Source organism: Monodelphis domestica, chromosome 1 (assembly GCF_027887165.1).
Source record: "Monodelphis domestica isolate mMonDom1 chromosome 1, mMonDom1.pri, whole genome shotgun sequence".
NCBI classification, from domain to species: domain Eukaryota; kingdom Metazoa; phylum Chordata; class Mammalia; order Didelphimorphia; family Didelphidae; genus Monodelphis; species Monodelphis domestica.
In genome coordinates this window covers 147,782,161-147,801,484 of record NC_077227.1, presented here as the reverse complement: position 1 = coordinate 147,801,484, position 19,324 = coordinate 147,782,161, and the positions used below count along the sequence as shown (strand labels likewise).

General features: G+C 34.8%; 1 protein-coding gene across 8 annotated transcripts in view; it reads left to right on the top strand.

The window, feature by feature from the left end:
- OTUD7A (OTU deubiquitinase 7A) overlaps window positions 1–19,324 on the top strand; it is a 431,998-nt gene that overhangs the window by 250,953 nt on the left and 161,721 nt on the right. For all 8 annotated transcript variants that reach the window (XM_007479500.3, XM_007479503.3, XM_056807877.1 and 5 more), the window contains one exon: window positions 8,846–9,000. In XM_007479500.3, the coding sequence (XP_007479562.1) occupies window positions 8,850–9,000 (151 nt within the window). In that variant the 5' untranslated portion in view covers window positions 8,846–8,849. The remainder of the gene's footprint in view (window positions 1–8,845; window positions 9,001–19,324) is intronic.

Genomic DNA, 19,324 nt, shown 5'->3' with positions numbered 1-19,324 from the left:
TCCTTAGTCTCCTCACCCACAAATAATAACAGCACCAACCCAGAGTTTTGTGAAGATCAAATGAGATAATAATTTTAAAGCTCTTGACTAGATTCCTGGCATATAGTAGGTGTTAATAAATTTTAGCTATTATTATTGGAAGCCATTTAGCCTTTTTTACAATGAAAAGAAAAATGAAAAGCATGAAAATCTGAATTCAAACAAATAGATTAAGAATAAAGTTTTATTTTAATACTCTTCAGAGTATAAACTTCTTATCAGATCTCCAAGATTGTGATATAGGACACTGAACTGAGGTCAGTAAATCAGAAAACTTATGAAGCTAAACCTAAACTATATTTCAGAGAACCACATCTATAAACAGAACTGATAAATGATACCTTTGACATCACCTTTGGTTTTTAAGTATTTACTTTGACTTTAGAAATTTGAATGTTATTAAGAAGAATAGAATCAATTTAACCAGGAACTTTTGCCTTTAAATTACATTACATTGGTAGGTTATGGATAAGGTATTGTTTGACTGCAAATGTTTCTTGAAAATGTTAATTAAGTACTTGTTGCAATTCCAAGCATTTGTGCTGGATGCCAGGTAAGATACAAAGATTAAGTAAAACAGTCCCTGCCTTCATGAAACTTGTCATTCAGTCATTTCAGTCATATCTGGTTCTTCATGACCCCTTTTGGATTTTCATGGCCAAGATGTTGGAGTGGTTTGCTATTTCCTTCTCCAGTTCATCATATTGATGGGGAAAAAAAGCCAGAGGCAAGCAGGGTTAAGTGACTTGCCCATCCACACAGCCAATAAGTATCTGAGGTTGGATTTGAACTCAGAAATATAAGTCTTGCTGATTCCAGCTCTGGCACTCTTTCTATGTGCCACCTAGCTATCACTTAGAGTCTAATAAAGAGATAGGATATATATGCAAATAATTATAATGCATAACAAAGTACTATACAAAATCTTTACTAACTGGATAGATCAGGGAAAGTTCTCTAGAAGTTACATTTGAGTTGTTTTTAAAAGTATAAATTCAACAAGTAAAAAGTGAAGGAGGGACATTCAAGGCAGAACGAAGAGTAATAGAAGAATTAGAGTGTCAGGAAAACACAGGATATGTATGGGAGACTATGAATAATTCCATGTGGTTACAAGATAGAGTACATAGAAAAGAGTACCAAGAGATAATAACTTAGTAAATGTACAACATTATGGATAACTTATAGTCAATAAACTGTCTGCATGATTTTGAGTAGAGAACCATGATCACAATGAAGTTTTTGATGTAGAAATCCAGCATTACAGAAAACCTGATTCTGTCACATTCTGAAAGGAGAAAGGAAGGCTATACACATACTTGGGAAATCTTAAGATTTAGAGATGGGAAGAAACTTAGATAGCATTGAATATAACCCCTTCACTTTACAGATGAGGAAACAAGGGTCCAGAGAAATTAAATGATTTGCTCAAGACCACAATGGGAATGAGTGTTAGAGTTAATATCTAAATCTTGTCTTGCAAATCCAGATTCTGTTATTTCTACTGTATCACATTGTTTGTCAAGCATTTGCCTGGTTTTAAACTTTTTCTTATTTATTGGATTTTTGCTATTATTAGCAATATCCATTATATATTATTAGGTCATGGAGAAATAATCTGATTTACGCTATGCCAAAAGTTTGGTTGAAAGATGAGTGTCAAAAAACTGACTTCAAGAAGTTTAGCAGAACTCTGTATGGAATTGAAATTGGGACCCAATCTTCTTAGGAAGGAGATTCTTGCTCAGTTTCTGTTGGACTATAGGACCTTTGAGTTTCCTTCCAATGCTGAGATTTCCCATTCTGTGTTTATTCACTGGGTTGTTCTAAAGTGCTTTCTAAATCTAAAGGCCTCAAAGGGCTTTAGGACATGAGGAATTATAAGGTAAGTGTAAGGAATAGAATTGGTGCTACTTGCCTTATCTATTTTGTTATCACCACCACCATCAGGGATCTACCATATACTGGTTATGTGACTTTGAATACTTGGGTCACTTAAAACTTTCAGAGCATTGGGTTTACTCAGCCCTAATACAGAGATGAGAATACTTTGGCTTCTTATCTTTCACAGGACTGTTGTGTGGAAAATGCTTGGTAAAGCACCAGATAAATGCTAGTTATTATTGTTATTCTTGTTATCACTTAGAAGAAGAAAGGTTCTTGGTTGTTTAGAAGTTATATTGAACAGCAATTATGTGTGAAAGATCAACCAAAAAAGCAAATACAATGTAAATTGGAAATATACATCCTTTGGGAAGATCTGCTCAGAAACTGCTTCCCACAGAGATTTTTGTCCTGGAACATTTAATACTTACTAAGGACAAATTCCTCCACTTGGGATAAAAATTAAGTACACAATTATAGGATGGGGGTATGGCTAGACAGCTAACAACATGAACAATGTCTAGAAGTTTTAAGGAATTGCAGGCTCAAATTGAGTCAATATTGTGATACTGTTGTCAAAAAAGTTAATGATGTCTTACAAAAATACTCAGAAGGATCTGTGACATTATTAATTCATTTATTTCCTTAAGCCAAATCTATTGACCTTCACCCATTCTTGTAATCCTGTGTGATTCTTGTTCATGTCTTCTTACAAGACTGCCATGGAAGTTCAGGAAGAAGTGAGCAGGATCTACGCAAAATGCTGGAGGCATTCCTTGATTTCTCCTGATGGTGACACAATACCAGTGGAGCACTATGGCTATTCACCTGTCATCTCTTGTCCTTAGCACATCCTTACTACATGACCTATAATATCAAGGTGTATCCATAAGACCTCCTATGATATAAGAGTGATGGGATATTAAGAACCCCTGTGGCATGAGAGCTTGCTGAGCCTTTTTCAGGGCTTCCTTATCCACCTTTCATGTCTACCTCTCATTGTGCTCTCAACAGTGGTTTCAAGAAGCTTAGCATGGACAGCAGCCACATCCCAGTGAAATCATTTTGGCAGATGAGTTAAACTAGGTTGAGGGTAACCCAAGAAGCCTTAAACCCATCAGCAAATTGGGGAAACATCTACTCCAAGCACATGAAGACTCCACCTGGCAGAATAGGTGGGTGGGAACAGTTTATTCCAAAGGCCATGAAAGCAGCTAAAGTAGGCACTGTGGAGCACTTAGAGACTGATCAGACACTGAAGGTGCCATGGTCATCCCCTGCATCCTGAACCATCACCAGGCATCCTGACTTCTGTTTTGCCACTGGGTTTAAATAACTCTGGAAGAGAGAGTAAGGCCATCATCTTTATGCCACTCTCCCTCACTTAAATTCAATTCATACAGAAGTTAAGTCACCCAGTAATGTCATTGGTCCTTTGAAACAAAGGAAAAACAACATCTGTCATACATTTCCTTTAATGACATCTTTTCATTTTTTACTCTTGTTCTTTTTCTGAATTCCTCATTAGTTATATTCTCTATACTGCACATATCTACCATGTACCTCTCAACTATCTTCTTTATGATAGTCATTTTGAATTATTTGGAGATGGTTGTATCCCATGTCTTTCTGCCAGAGGTAGAAGGTTTGTAAGAAAAAGATGGATATTTGTTTCCATGGAAACTTGGGATCTTTGGAGGAACTCTGTAATTTTCCAGTGACAACCTATCCTGCTTCTCCTATGGTTCAAATCAAGCACAAATTATTGACCATTTGTATTGTCTATCCTAGATAAACATGCTGATTGACAGACTTTAAGCTACCTATCTAATTCATGTCATAATATGGGAAATAGGCACTTTCCATCTGCTTGATCTTTCCTGTATGGATGATCAGGACAAATACTTTGAAGTTTTGCAAATATCTTCATATAATCATAGCTTTAGAATTGGAAGGGATTTTGGAAACCATCAAGTCTGATCATTTTGCATTTAAAGAAATTGAGGCATACAGTGTTAAGATTCATTCACTGCACCACACACCAAGTGTGTCTAAAGCAATATTTTTACTTACTTTCTGACTCCAAATGTAGTATTCTATCTATTCTGTCACCTAGCTGAATCTTCCTCAGGTTTCTGTAGTGTCCCTGAATGTAAGACAGCATTTCTAATGTAATCTCCAAATGGGATTATCAAGAATATCCTGCTTCAATTTGGATTTTGTGCTAGTTCTCTTTCATCTCAATAGGAAACAACTTTTGTGAGCAGACTTCTTGTTTTATGCCTCAGTTGATATTTATAATCAAAGATGTTATTTATGTTTTCTGAAATTTTGATATACTTTTAAATGATTTTGATATAACAGAGACATGTTGGTAAAGATGATATAAATCAACATTTTCCTCTGCTCTATCTCATATTTTCATAATCAACAAAAACAAAATGGAATCTGAAAGTTTCCAAACATTTGTGAGAAGGTAAAGATACAATCAATGGAAATTATATTAAAGAAAAGACACTACCATCATTTTTGCAACTGTACCTTAAGAACTATGGCATATTTCTCTCTTACTTGCAACTGAAACCTTCCATTTACGTTATCTCTTCCATTAGCATTTGAGGTATTTGAAAGCAATTTAACTTTTTTCTTGTGACCTTAATACTTAGAACAATTCTTTGCACATAAGATTTTTACAAATGTTGCACTTTTTCACAATCTAGATTAAACCATATTCACACAATTGTTTTTCATCTGCTAGTTAAGTAATCCTGGTTCCATTTCTAAATGTTAGCCACTTATTTTTTAATGGTCTGGGCCAAAAAAAGAATTGTGGCACAGAGAGGAAAATTTCAGCTCAGTACAAGGCAAAACCTTCTAAAATGTAGAGCTCTCTAATATGAGAATGGGCTGCCCATGTGATAGTGAACTCCTAGTCCCCTGAGCTCTTCAAGCAGAGATTTGAAGACAGCATGTTTCAGGATATAAAAATGGTGATTCATGTTCAGGTCTTAGATGAGATTTCTTACTAAAGAGATTCTATGCACTGTGGATTAAAATGGAAACACTTGTTGAATTAAATTAACAAAAGTTTTCAGTTATCAAAAACTCTTAGTAATGGATATGAGTAGATATATCTAGTTATCTAGATAAGTTCAGAGAGCATTAAGTCACCAAGATGGAAATATTTTAAGGAACAGCCATTCTACAGCCTCTTCCCTCCCTTCACCTCCTCTTCTACAAATTTTTATTAGCAAAGGGCATGATAACAAAACCTTTTGTGATCATCTCTTTAAGGTCAGAGTAGGATTTCAGTGGGGTTTTTTTTTTTGTTTTTTGTTTTTTTGCTTTTGATTCTGGTATGGAAACTTCTGTCAGTGATATTGAATGACAACTACTCTCTAACTTTAGACTTAGAGTTGCCTGAAGCATTTGACAGCTGTCCAGTGATTTTTAAATTATCACATAGCCATTGTGTGTGTGAGGTAGGACATGAACCCAAGTGTTTCTGACTCAAAGGCTGCATCTTCTATTTGCATTGCCATAATACTCATATAAAATTATTTTTAGTCTTATTATCTTTGAATTTCTTTCCTGTCAGCTGCTTATGATACATGACATGATTGAGAAGAAAGACTTAATTATTTATCAGAGAAAATAATTTTTAAGTATCTATTGTGATGATCTATGATATTTGTCATCTTTGTATTCCTAGTACCTCCTATATTGTTGAATTGAACTGAATTTATAAGAAAAACATATCCTTTTAGAATCGGATGCAGAATGAGATTATTAAAGTAACAAAACACTTTTTTTAAAAAAGCTTGTACATCCATAGGAATATTTTCTTATAAAATTTTACCTTGTAAAGCTAAAAGTTTTCCTATGCTACATCTATATTTTGAAACTTTTAAAATTTCTTCAGAGACTGATTTAAGCACCAGTTTGACCCACATGAGAAAATCAGTCTGGTGATTTTAAGCTATCAGTTGCTCCCCAGTAGTTTCACCCCATTTATTCATCTACCTTAATCAATAAACAGTCTCTCATCTTTTCCCAAAGCTGAGCCCTCTTTCCAGGATGATCAAAAAGTTTACTACTATTGAGCATTTACTAATATTGATGACAGCCAAAAAAGAAAAATGTGCCACAGGTTTCAGAGACAATCCCCAAAGAGGAAATCCAGAAATGTGCTGCACAATGGCAGCATCATTAGATTAGGTGGCAGGCCTGCCAAGGAGGCTACTTTTAAAGTCAGCAGTTACTTGCATAATTAGGCCGTGATTTGTTTGTTACAAATTAGTCCTTTACTGTCTTGCCTTTGGGGATTTACTTTACATCTTGACTATCTACAATGTTCAGAAAAAAAAGCTTTGCCTGAAAGATTCTAGAAAATTATTTCTGTGACTAAATTACATGCTTAACTCATGAAATTTTGAGAATGACTTCCCCCTTCAATCCTAGACCACTGTGAAAATAAGTTCTCCAGTATTTTTCACTAAGATCCCCAGCTTCATGGTTCTTGGTCTGGGCTACATGTAGTACATAAGTTGCTTAAAGTCATTTTGTTCTTGTGACAGGAGAATACATGTATAGCAAAGGAAAGAATCTATTTTCTTTACCAACAGTCTTGTTTATATATGATGCAAAGGAAGGAATATGCACTATTCAAGTATTTTTCAGACTTAAATGCTTTGCGTGATTTGGGTTTAATAGCATCTTATCCTACATAACAGTTTCCATTAGCTGTATTTTTCTTTAAAAAGCAAGAACATATCAACCGAAACTGAGTTTCTTTTGGTCACCATAACAGTAGTTATCAGGCCATGAATCATTGTCACATACTGATATGTGTGCTGCTTTTGTATGCAACTGCATAATACAGACAGTTTACAGAAGCACTGTTTATCACCTTGCCCTTCGATGATCATAGCATTCTATTTAATAAACCTAACTTATTCAAGGTTAATTAGAGAGGCTGGGAATGAGATAGTTCCTTGGGGACAATCATATTCCTAAACTTTAAGGATCTCAACCTATTGTTAATTTTGTCTACCTGGAAGTTTCTTTAAAAACCAAACTGCTGATGACTTATGGGCAATACATTTTAGGTTCTTGGTTTACCAACCATGACCTAGTTAAGTAGTTCCCACCTTTCTGAGTGTAAGGTTCTTTTTGTCATCTAAAAATTTTGTAAACCTCCGTGCCATAGTATTTGTGTTCGAATCCTTAATCTGTTCCTTCCTACTTGTATGATCTTAGACAAATCACGTTCACTTTTGTGGGATTTGGTTTCCTTCTGTATAAAACTAGGCTGGGATTAAGTGATCTTTAAATTATTTTAGGAAGTCTGATTCCTTAATTCTTGAAATAAATCTTGTAACTATCTCTTATTTATAAAGATCCACCATGATTACTTGTAGGAGACCTTGTGTTTCCCCCTACAAATGAAATAAGGAAAGAGAGAAGGGAGTCAGGGAGATCTGGGTCATAGAAGGATAACATTTCCCCCCTATTTTAACCATTGGCTGTTAACAGGAACCCATGGGAAACCTTAAAAGAACTGTATTTTAACCTGTTCTTTTCTATAGTAAAGGAAGGAATGGCATAAAGGAGAGAGAATTGACCAAAAAACTGAAAAGACATGGGTATAAATTTTTCCTTTGATGTATACAACTCAATACTTATGGAGCATATCAGGCCTCTAAGTTGTAGAGAAGATGCCAACCTGTAAAGGTAGAGGCAGTTTACTGTGCCAAAGAAATCACAGGTTCTTTTCTTTTATCTTCTTCAGGATGAGCCATGGAATAAGGGAAACCATGATTAGAAGCAGTAGGTGATAGCAAGAAAAGAGAAACAAGCAAGGGAGTCCTTGGGACTTTGAAAGTATTAGTTGGAGACTCATGTTTTATATTGAATGAATGAATGAATGAATGTGTGAATGAATGACTACATGAATGAGGAAGCACTTACTATGTTCAAAGCACTGTGCTGAGCATATGGAATACCAATAGAATACCTTCTAGTGATAGAATCCAGTGAGAACACTATTACATATCTATTTCCTTATAACTTGACTACCACCAGGTACTCTTTCTCCTCTCTGCCTCTTCTATCTTCTCTGCCCTCACTAGACAGGAACTAATGGAAATTGGAAGGCTCAAATCCTAGGGGGGTGGGATTGTGCAGAAAGATGAGTTCTTCATGTCTAAAGCTGAAAATTAGAGTGCATCATGCCATAAAAATCTTGTTATCATTTGTATAGAACTGAAATTCAAAAACATCATGGGTTAATGAGCTTTTACTGACTGAATTAAAAAACTAATCTCATATAACATTATTTTTGAAAAATGCCTTCAGAGTTCCTAGCAAATGATTTATCAATTCATTTTTGGAACAAAATCCATGTATTGGGAACTACCTATATCTGTCTTCAAATGTAATTGAACCACATGGTACAAAACATAGGCTTGTATTATGTGTATTTCAGTGGCAGATGGCTCCAGCATGGAAAAACAGAAGAGCATACCACTTCTTTCTAATTCTCTTGCATAAATGGATGATTTATAGAATCCCCTGTGGTTATAAAATGCTGTTTTTGTTTTTCAATATTTGGTTGTTCTGTGAACATCTGCTTGCAATTGTTAGGTATAGTCAGGTCATTTTTTGGCAATTACCCTTGCCAAGCCACTGCTGAATAGGGGAAGTAAACTATCCAATATTCACAACAATAATCATGCCTTAGTATTAAGTGCTATTAAAAAAAAAACTCAAAAGAGTGTGGAACAAGGTGGATGCCACCCAAATCAGTTACATAAAAATGGTGCCCAAGAGAAATGGTTAATGACTCAGTAGTTTGTGTGTGTGTGTTTAGTACTCTATTGTGCCATCATAGGTAAGATTCCTTCTTTCTTCTTCCCTACAGATGGATGGCTTCTAGTCTGCTCTTGAACCCCACCTCTGCTGAGTGTTGGGCAGCACTTCTACATGATCACATGACTCTTGATATGGACGCAGTCCTGTCAGACTTTGTTCGGTCCACAGGGGCAGAACCAGGTCTGGCAAGAGACCTGCTGGAAGGTGAGTAAACCTGCCTCCCCCTAATATGCTTGCCACTTGATGGCATCTGTGAGTTTTGGTTCCATTTAAAAAAAAAATATGAAATGTAGAGAGATGAATCAGAGATTGGGACAGTCAGTGTTTGTAACAAGAAGTAAGTAATTAAACTACATCAGTATGATGTCACTTTTGAAAGAAAAAAAATATTATTAGAAAAGATTCATGGGGAAGATTTTATCCTGAGAGACTGATATTCAACACATATCTATGCTACTCAAATGATGGCCAATATTTGTAATTTCAGTTAATTTAAGGAAGAGTATTTGATAAGTATTTGGTAGAAAGTGTTAACATCATTATAGTCATCAACTTAACTTTAGATATGGACCCTGCTGACATTCAAAAAAACCAAAAATGTTCACTGGACCTGAGGGAATAGCTAGGTTTAGCCTTTTATTAATTCTTACATTATTGGATAGATGACTAAGTAAAGGTTGAAATGGATTGGTGTTAGATTATCTTTTTTCAGGCAGAGAAGATATAACAATAATTTAAGAAAGTGGTTCTATGGATGACCTCAACGTTTTAGTTTAATTCTAAGTTGGAAAAACACTCTGGGCCAAATTTTTCTGTCAAACACCCACACAACTTCCACAGAAGTTGGTAGGAATTACTCATGAGCAGCAACAGATAACATTCAGCCTGCTGAATTATTTTAGAACAGATATCATTAACTTTGTGAAAAATGATTGCAGCATAAGGCATCATGGTGTTTATGTGTGGATATTTTGTTTAGCCATGACTTTTAGGACTAAAAATTATCTCAGATTTCTATACCTGGTGTGTTGTTTGGTTTGTAATGTTTTTTTTTTCTTTTTTTTGAGGGTTAGAGTATAATAACATATCAGAATTTAGAAGTAAATGACAGGAAAGGAAAATGATTGAGCTGAAATGGAATGGGGAAAGTGCCATTCTTGGAATTGAGTGACCTGCTTTAAATTTTGCTTTAGACATTTACTGACTATGTGATATTGGATGTCATTTACCCTTCTCAGAGTCCCATTTCTTCAACTGTAAAATAGACACAATAAAATTTATTCCACCTACCTAGGATACTAGATTTAGAGTTGGAAGGGACTTTAGAGTCCAAGTCCAAAATACTCATTTTTTTTAAAGAAAAGAAAAAAACAAGGCAAAGAGTATTTACCTGATTTGCCCAGGGTCATACAGTTAGTAAATGTCTAAGGTAGGATTTGAACCCGTCTTCCTGACTCCAAATCCAATACTCTTCCATGCTACCTCACCAAGTTTCTTCTGAGGAAGGCTCATTCCAAATATTAATATAAATTCTAAATATTCATATAAATGGTTATTGTTTTCATTTTGATTTACTTAATTAAAATGGCACATAGGAAGACTGTAGTTTTGTATGACACAATGATCCTTAAACCCATTTAGGAAAAAAAATATGGGATAAAAAGCAACTTATATTTCTGTCAATCTAATTTTAATTTCTTAAAATTGAGCATCATTCAGTACTCTAATTAATTAATCCTTTGGCTGCATGAAATAGCTCCTCGGTTTAACAGCAATGCTTCGGTTAAATCATTAAGCCAAGAAGAACTTGTTGGGGGCCTTTAAAGAGCCTTGAGAAAGGAGGTAGTAATGAGGAAAATGAGAGCTGATAAAACTGTGGTTAACCCCAGGAATTTAATAGTTAAAAACTTGCTCCTGTATCCCACTTCCCTCCTATGGAGGCTCTACAAACTTTTGCTAAGCTCTTGAGGTGGGGAATCATTGCCATGGGGTCTTTTCTGATTGAATCCTTGAATGACCTCCTAAATAGCCTACATTGTATCTGAAGGGAGAGTGTTCTGGGGAATTCTTAGCTTGTTTATTTTAAAATGGAAGAAAGGAAGTGACTTGATTATGGAGTAGAAGCCTGGGGTGACTGATGTAAAAGACAGGTTTTAAAATTTTCTTTTAACTCAACCATTCAATTGAAAATGTGTTTGGATGCATCACAGTTAACCCTTGTTATTTCACCTCCTTTTTTTATTGGATTCATATATGGAATCAGAGACCAACAAAGCAATGGCTCTGACTATCAGTTAGTTACTGCTAACCATTAATTGTTGTTTGGAATTTCAAACTGATAAGTAGATAGATCTCAATGTATACAATAAAAATATTTCTGATAAATTAGTGAATAGTTTTATTTTGATTCATCTAAAGTTTCTTTAATCTTATTCTATTTTTTAGCTCTTTAAAGAAAACTAGGTGTGAGCATTTTCCTTAAGTGAATGTTATCCCCTAATTTGTCCTTTTTGTAAATCCTAACTTTAATTTAAAAGAATTATGGCTCTTGTGAATTGGACTGAGGATTTATCTATTTTTTTAGTCCTAATTTTCATTTATTGTTCATTCTTAAAGAGGTCAGGGTGTTTATATAAAGGACTAAGAGTTTCTGGGTTTCCAGGAAATTACTGCTCAACCAACAAAAATAAACATTTCCACTTCCAACCTGTAGCTAAGGTCTAAAATGAATTTGTTTGTACAATAAACATTGTGAGTTCCTACTATGTGCTCTGATGGCAAAACAAAGAACATGTCCATCTCCCATATAGACTTAAAGACATACAACAAATAATTGTATTACAGTATAAAATATAAAGGTGAAATAAGAAACCTGCAAAAATGTTATGAGCTTAATGCTAAGGAATCAAGAAACATTGTTTTTTAGGATAGGATGACTTGAATATGTTTATGTCAAGCAAAAAAAAATCAAAAGAGAAAGATTGAGGATTCAAGATGGAGAGAGGATTTATAAAACCAAATCCTAGAATTACACAATACTGGTTTTTTCCTGCTCTGACTAGTAACTGGTAATACCTTAGAAGAGACTCTTAGATATCAATCTAAGTGGTAAGTGGAAGTCAGTTCTCATCAGCAGACCTTAATAAGTTGATCAGTCAAAGCTTAGATTATTCTAGCCACACACAGACAAGCCAAGGGTCTTAGAAAGGATTTCTCTTCTTGAGGATTCAAGGGACCAGATTGCTTCTTCCCTGGACTTGTTCCCAAAATACTAATACCAATGAGAGAAGGATATGACTATAAGATGATGTAATAGTTTGTTACCTTACGAATTGAAATAACTCTGAGGTATTACCTTATTAATATCAAATTAGCAAAGATGACAAAATATGTAAATAGTCATTGCTGAAAGGGTAGAGAAAAGAAAAGTATATTAATGCATTGTTGGTGGAGCTGTGAATTGGTATAAATATTCTGGAAAGAGATTTGTAATTATTTGAAGAAATTAACTAAAATATCCATACAGTTTGACCCAGAAATTCTACTACTAAACATATGCTCTAAAGAGGTCATTAAGAAGTAGAAAGGTCATATATTTTAGTATCTGATTTATTAAGATCAAGTACTAGACTTGTTTTTGTATTTGACCTGTTTATTTTCATGTTTTCCATTGTTTGTCTCAATATTTTAAAAGTGATTCTATCATCCAGTGTATTCATTATGCTTCCCAGTTTTAGACATTTATTCATCGAACAATTACAAAATTCACTTGATTATTCTGTCATCTATCCAACACTTCTCAACAGTAGATGGACAAAAAACAATGAACCCCAATGCAGCATCAGCAAGGAATAAAGCAATATACAGAGAGTGATTCCAGGAAATAGCACCTATGAGTCCCTATTCCTACAGGGATTGTTCAAATTCCTTAAATAGGAGATTGATGACAAAGCTAGTGTGTATATTCTGTTGCTACAGAATAATGCTAGACATTTTATTCAATAGCAACAGAGTTTGAGTATAAGAGACAGTTGGAAGCACTCTTTAGTGCAAGTGTGTCGCTATAATTATGGTGGCCTTTGTAGGTCATTCATTCCCTTCTTTATTTAAGCTTGCTGTGACTCCCTGCAACATTCATCCGTTTAAGAGACACTCAGGGTAGGAGTTGGGATAGAGGATAAATCTCATGTTTGTGTGTGTTCCTAAAAGAATGGCCATGCTGACATCACTTGTCCATTTATTTGAATACTATAGAGACCAGGCCCAGGCAGAAACCCAGAGAATTATTTGATTAAAAAAATGCCTCCGGCATCAATTTTGTTTCTGCATGTCTAATGCCTCTAATTGAAATCTTTTCTTCTTCCAAAAATTTCTCAGCTTCAGATATCATGGCTCTTGATACTTTTATCTATGAAAGTATTGTGAAGGTTGTTGTCAAATACCTTGTTAAAATCAAAATACATTTTATTTTTATCTATAGTATGGCCTTTATCTACAAATTTAGTTAACATTGAGAAATTGAGTAAGGTTAGATTACTCTGACTTCTTATTATTGAACCCATATTGATTTCTGGTGTTCAAGCAATTAGCAAGCTAAATGTTCAATAATTTCTCCTAAAATATTTCTGAGGACTAACACTGAATTATCCAGTCTGAATTTTCTGGAATCTATCTTTTCCCCTCTTTTCAAAAGTCAAGGCAAAATTTTGACATTTACAATCATCAAGAATATTTTTCATTCTTCCAAAGATTACTGTTGTTGATTCTGTGATCATATTCTTTTCATTCTTGGGATATAATTCGTCTCATTTAAGAGAGGTAGGAATTACAATTGGTTTGCTTATTTGGGACTAAAATTTCATCTTAATCATGGGTTTTCTTCCCCTTTCCTTATAAGTACTGAAGTCTTTCTTCTTGATATAGAAATTGGAAATAAAATAGAAATTGAAAAGTTAAGTTAACCTAATATCGATCTTCTCCCAAGTAATAGATTGATGTTTTCTTTCTTGTTCTTCTAGTTCCATTCTTCTTGTTCTAACCATAGCTTAAAGTCTACCTTTCCTAGTCTTGGTCATTTTTCCAAGCCTTAGAATATCTAGGGTTTTATTCTTCCTGACACTATTTTTACAAGTTTATTCTATACTTTTATTTTGTCTGTGGTTAAATGTCCCTATTTAATTATTTTTGATATTTTATTTCATAAACTGAGTTTTCAAGAGAGTTAGCTATGCAGTCATATTTATTTCTTTAGTTAACTCCCCCTTTTCTTGCTCTTTGAAATACTTTGTGCTTTTGAATTGTTAGAATTTCATTTTGAAAACCTCTCATTCTTTTTCAACACTAACCCTTTATATGTTGGCATTGTTAATTGGTATTGTTATATCAATATTTCCCCCATATTTTTTAATTGGTTTTCCTAAAATCTGACTGTGTTTAGGGTTGCCCCTTGGCTATGAACTCTCAAGATGGCATGCTCTCTATCACTTCTACATTACCAACTTACTTTACTTTACAGGAATAATTAAGTCCTAAACAGTAGTTCCCTCATAAATTTTTTTCCAATGAACATCACTAAACACCTATGAATTGGTTATTGAAATCATTTGAAATGTTTTTTTTTCCAATTAGGCCAATGTTATAATGATTCTTACTTAAACAAAATTCATTTCTTATTTCTTGCAAGTCTTTAGACTTATTCCCCAATTGACAAATGGTCAAGGGACATGAATAGGCAGTTTTCACATGATGAAATCAAAACTATCAATAAACACTTGAAAAAGTGTTCTAAATCCCTTCTGATTAGAGAAATGCAAATTAAAACAACTCTGAGGTACCACCTTACACCTAGCAGACTGGCCAATATGGCAACAAAGGAAAGTGATAAATTTTGGAGGGGATGTGGCAAAATTAGAACACTAGTACACTGTTGGTGGAGTTGTGAATTGGTCCAACTATTCTGGAATGCAATTTGAAACTATGCGCAAAGGGCTTTAAAAGAATGCCTGCCCTTTGACCCAGCCTCACCACTCCTGGGTTTGTACCCCAAAGAGATAATAAGGGAAAATACTTGCACAAAATTATTTTTACATGCATTCTTTGTGGTGGCAAAAAATTAGAAAATGAGGGAATGCCCTTCAATTGGGGAATAGTTAAACAAATTGTGGTATCTGATGGTGATGGAATACTATTGTTCTGAAAGTAATAATAAAGTGGAGGAATTCCATGCAAACTGGAATGACCTCCAGGAATTGATGCAGAGTGAAAGGAGCAGAACCAGGAGAACATTGTACACAGAGACTGATACACTGTGGTACAATTGAATGTAATGGACTTTTCTACTAGCAGCAATGTAATGATCCAGGACAATCCAGAGGAACTTATGAGAAAGAATGCTATCCATACCCAGAGAAAGAACTGTGGAAACGGAAATACAAGAGAAAAATGTGATCAATCACATTGTTCAATAGGGATATGATTGGGGATTTTTACTTTAAATTATTGCTCTACTACAAATATGAATAACATGGAAATAGGTTTTGAACAATTTTGATGATGGAGAGTAGGAAGGAGAACCATTGGGGGTGAATGGAATGTTGAGAATGGACAGTTGCATGAGGCAAGAATGACAGTTGGGAACTGAACAAGGACTTTGGGGAAATCCTCCTGAGGAGCAAGGTCTTGAGGAGACACAGAAGGGAATAGAAGGAGGAGCTGTTTCTCAGGGCCATTCAAGATGCCAGACAGAAATCCTAATATGCAAGGTTCTTATTTAAAGCATCGCTAGTTTCTGTCAAGAAACTCAATTTCTTCAAAGTTCATTTCCATGAACTATTGAGATCTTGGACTCAATTGGTGAACAGCTCTCTCCCCTATTCTACCTCTCCCTGGGATACAAGAAAACCTTGTACTTCAGTAATTAGTTTTATTTAGAAAGAGATTTAGCGCAGCCAGAGCCCCTCTAACCTCGACCCTTTGCCCTAATCAACAATAAAATCAAACAAGCAGTCAGATAGTGAATTCAATCTCGTTTATTTATATCTAGAGAGCAAGCCCATTGGCAGACTCCCTCTTGTTGCCAATTCTCAAGAAGATACAGAAGGGAGGTTTGTGAGCACCCCAAAGCAGCATATATCCATATTGAGGTCCCACATTCCTCTTCTTGTAGACAAGACTTCCCCACCACCCTTGAGAGTTGGCACGGTCATCAAGGGGCAAGTCTTCACCAAGGAGAGATCTCCATTTTGTCTCCCTCAAGTAATTTGGGGACTTTGGGAGGGATTAGTGAAGGAATCCATTTTCATCAACCCTTTCCTTCAACCCTCATTTCTCCATCTAAGGAGTGTGAGAGTCCCCCCCAAATTACACAATGATGCATGTATAACCCAGTGGAATGGCTTGTCGGCTCTGGGAGAGGGCAAAAAAGAGGGGTGGCTCTGGGAGAGGGCAAAAAAAGAGGGGTGGGAAATCATGTAGCCATGGAAAAATCTTCTAAATTAAAAAAAGAAAAGAAAAAAGAAGTCTTTGGCTTAGTGTGGTAGGAAATCAAGGATTGGTTTATCAGTAGGGGTGATAGGCTCCAAAAGGTAATTTAAAGATAGTCATTGTGGACAGAGGTCAATGAGAAGAAAGAGCAGGACCAGTTAACATGGCAATATTGTCAATGGAGTGAGATAATAAACAAAGTTGACATATCACAGGATGAAAAATTCCATTTTTAAAAATATTTTTCTCTAGTAAGATGGAACCATAGGGAAGCTGGGTGGCTCAGTAGATAGAGTATCAGGCCTAGAGTTAGGAGGACCTGGGTTCCAATCTGGTCTCAGCCACTTCCTTGTTGCGTAACTTTGGACATGTCACTTAACTCCAACTGCCTCACCCTTTATGATTCTTCTGTCTTGGAAGTGATAAGCAGAAGATAAGAGTTTTAAAAAAATAGTACCTCATAAGTTCTCTGAACTTGTGATAATCTCATTTGAATATTATAATAACCCATTATGTGATCTGGCTACCTGGCTAACACTTTTTATTCTCAAATTAAATAATATAGCAGTAGCCCAATCAGATATCAACCAAAAGTTTCTTGAATTGCCATCAGGGAGTGAGACACAACAGCAAAGTACAGCATGCATTTAATTTGTAAAATTTCGTTTTTATAGCTACTTCTATAGAGTTGCTACCATTTCTCTACAAATATTGGTATTAAGGGATTTCTTTCAAGTGATCTACTTCTAAATATATATGTCATTCAGATAAAAATATCCAGGCATAAGGTATCCAACTTATACTATATAAAAGAACATCATTTGATGAAATGTATATCTAAACCACAATTTTTCCTTTCTGTAATCTTGTTATTTGTAAGAGGTTAGGGAATATTTCATGGTTTAGAAAATTAGGATGAATAGAAGTTTATTTTGTTCTGCAGTTTAGTATCTAGAAATTATATGCATATTAAGATCTAATAATCTGATATTTAAAACTCAGAATTATTTCTGAGTGCAAAACTATATCACCTTTATGCCATATAATGGAAAAGGATGTAAAGGTATATATTGAACAAAGATTCTCCTAAATTTAAGTAAGATTTAAGTAAATATCATTTTGAAATAAATATATGGTATATTTGCTTGATCAAGTGACTCATCAAGTATGAGTCAAGGAAACATTATCTGCCAGTATCATTTATACATAACCTCAATGCTATTTTCATTTTGCTTTGGAACGTGTTTTAAGAAATTTGTGCAGAATAAAAGGAGATAGCCCACTTTGATAATTGTATTTTGCTTCAGATAACTTTGCATTGTTTTGTAGTTCTTGGGCAGAAACTAGTAGAAATAGACGAGACATTGCTATGAAGCATTAAATATGACAGTAGAAAATGTCATTGGGTTAAAAAAATTCATCAATTGTTTCTAATGTATTTAACTCATCTTTGTATTTCAGATTCTCCAGTATTAATATTTTGTTGGTTTTTCCTGAAGAGGAAATATTATACACTATTTAGTAGCTAGGTGATGCCATAGTACACAGAGAACTGGATCTAGAGTCAGGAACACCTGAATTCAAATCCTACCTCAGCTACTTCCTAGGTGTGTGATCTTTGGCAAATCATTTAATCTCTACTTGTCAAAGTTTCCTAAACTATGATATGGAGATAATAATAATCCCTACCTTGCAGGATTATTGTGAGGATCAAATGAGATACTATTAATAGAGGTCTTAGTACAGTACCTGGCACATAGAAGGCATTATGTAAATGTTACTGCTGCCTACTCCAGCTTTTCCTCCTTTTTCTCCTCCTCCTCCTCCTCCTTCTCCTCTTGCTACTGGCTACTACTGCTGCTACTCTTACAACTTAAGGCACTAAAGATAAAAGAATTATAATATTTGTGAAGGAGGAAGAGAGGAAGTGATCTGACTATGTTTCAAGTTCTTTGTACTTGGGAAGTAGTCACAACGTCATGGAGGAATAATCATTTAGTGTCAAAAGACCTGGGTTCCAGTTTCTATTTATTTACTGATTAGCTGCATAAACTTAGGAAAGTCACTTAATCTCTCTCTGCCTCAGTTTATTCATATGAAAAATGGGAATTGTAATTTCTACTTTGCCTTACCTGTGTCATTTTGGTAAGGGTTAAATGAAATAACATGTCAGTTGTTTTGTAAATCATACGACATAAATATCTACCATTATTTTTACTGTTGTGATCATCATTATTATCACTGTCATGCATACTGCAAAGATCTCTGGATGAACAGTCATGGGATAAGCTTATAGGTGTTTCAGTTATTTTTGCTCTGTTCTCTAGTTACAAACCACATACAGTCTTTTCAAGTTAGGTCTCTTCTTAAAATACACTGGTAAAAAGACTAGATAAGCATAGCTTACTACTCAAAAAGCAATTCAAATGGACAAAACCATATGTCATTAGAACCAAAAAGTCCATTATTGATATAATAGTTTTGTTTTTGGAAGGGATCTTGGACATCATTTAGTTCAATTTCCTTATTTTATAGTTAAATAAATTAAAGCCCAAGGCAGAAAATAGGAGATTGGGGGATATGGGATTTATACCCAGGTCCTCTGATAAGGTCTAATTTTCTTTCCACTATGCCAATATGTCTCCATTAGAGTTTTATTCCTTCAGGTTTAAAGCTTTGCCATTGTCCTCTATGAGAGGACAGATTCACAAAAGGTATATAGCATTAACTCATCATCCTCTAAATTTGGTTGAAAAATCAGGTTTTGATGAGAAGAGTAGAAGAAACAGGTAACTTTCAGCAATCACAGGAAAATATGAAGGCATTGGAGAGAATGAGTATACCTAGAGGTAGAGGTGGAAAATAAAGAGAAACCTTTACCTTCAACCAACTCTAGTGGATCCCTTCTTTGAATAGGAAGCATATTCTATGCTTGGGTTTTTTTTTTCTTTCTTAAAATCTTACCTTCCATCATAGAATCAATTCCTTGTATTAGTTCCAAAGCAGAAGAGCAGTAAGGGGTAGGCACTAGGGGTTAAGTAACTTC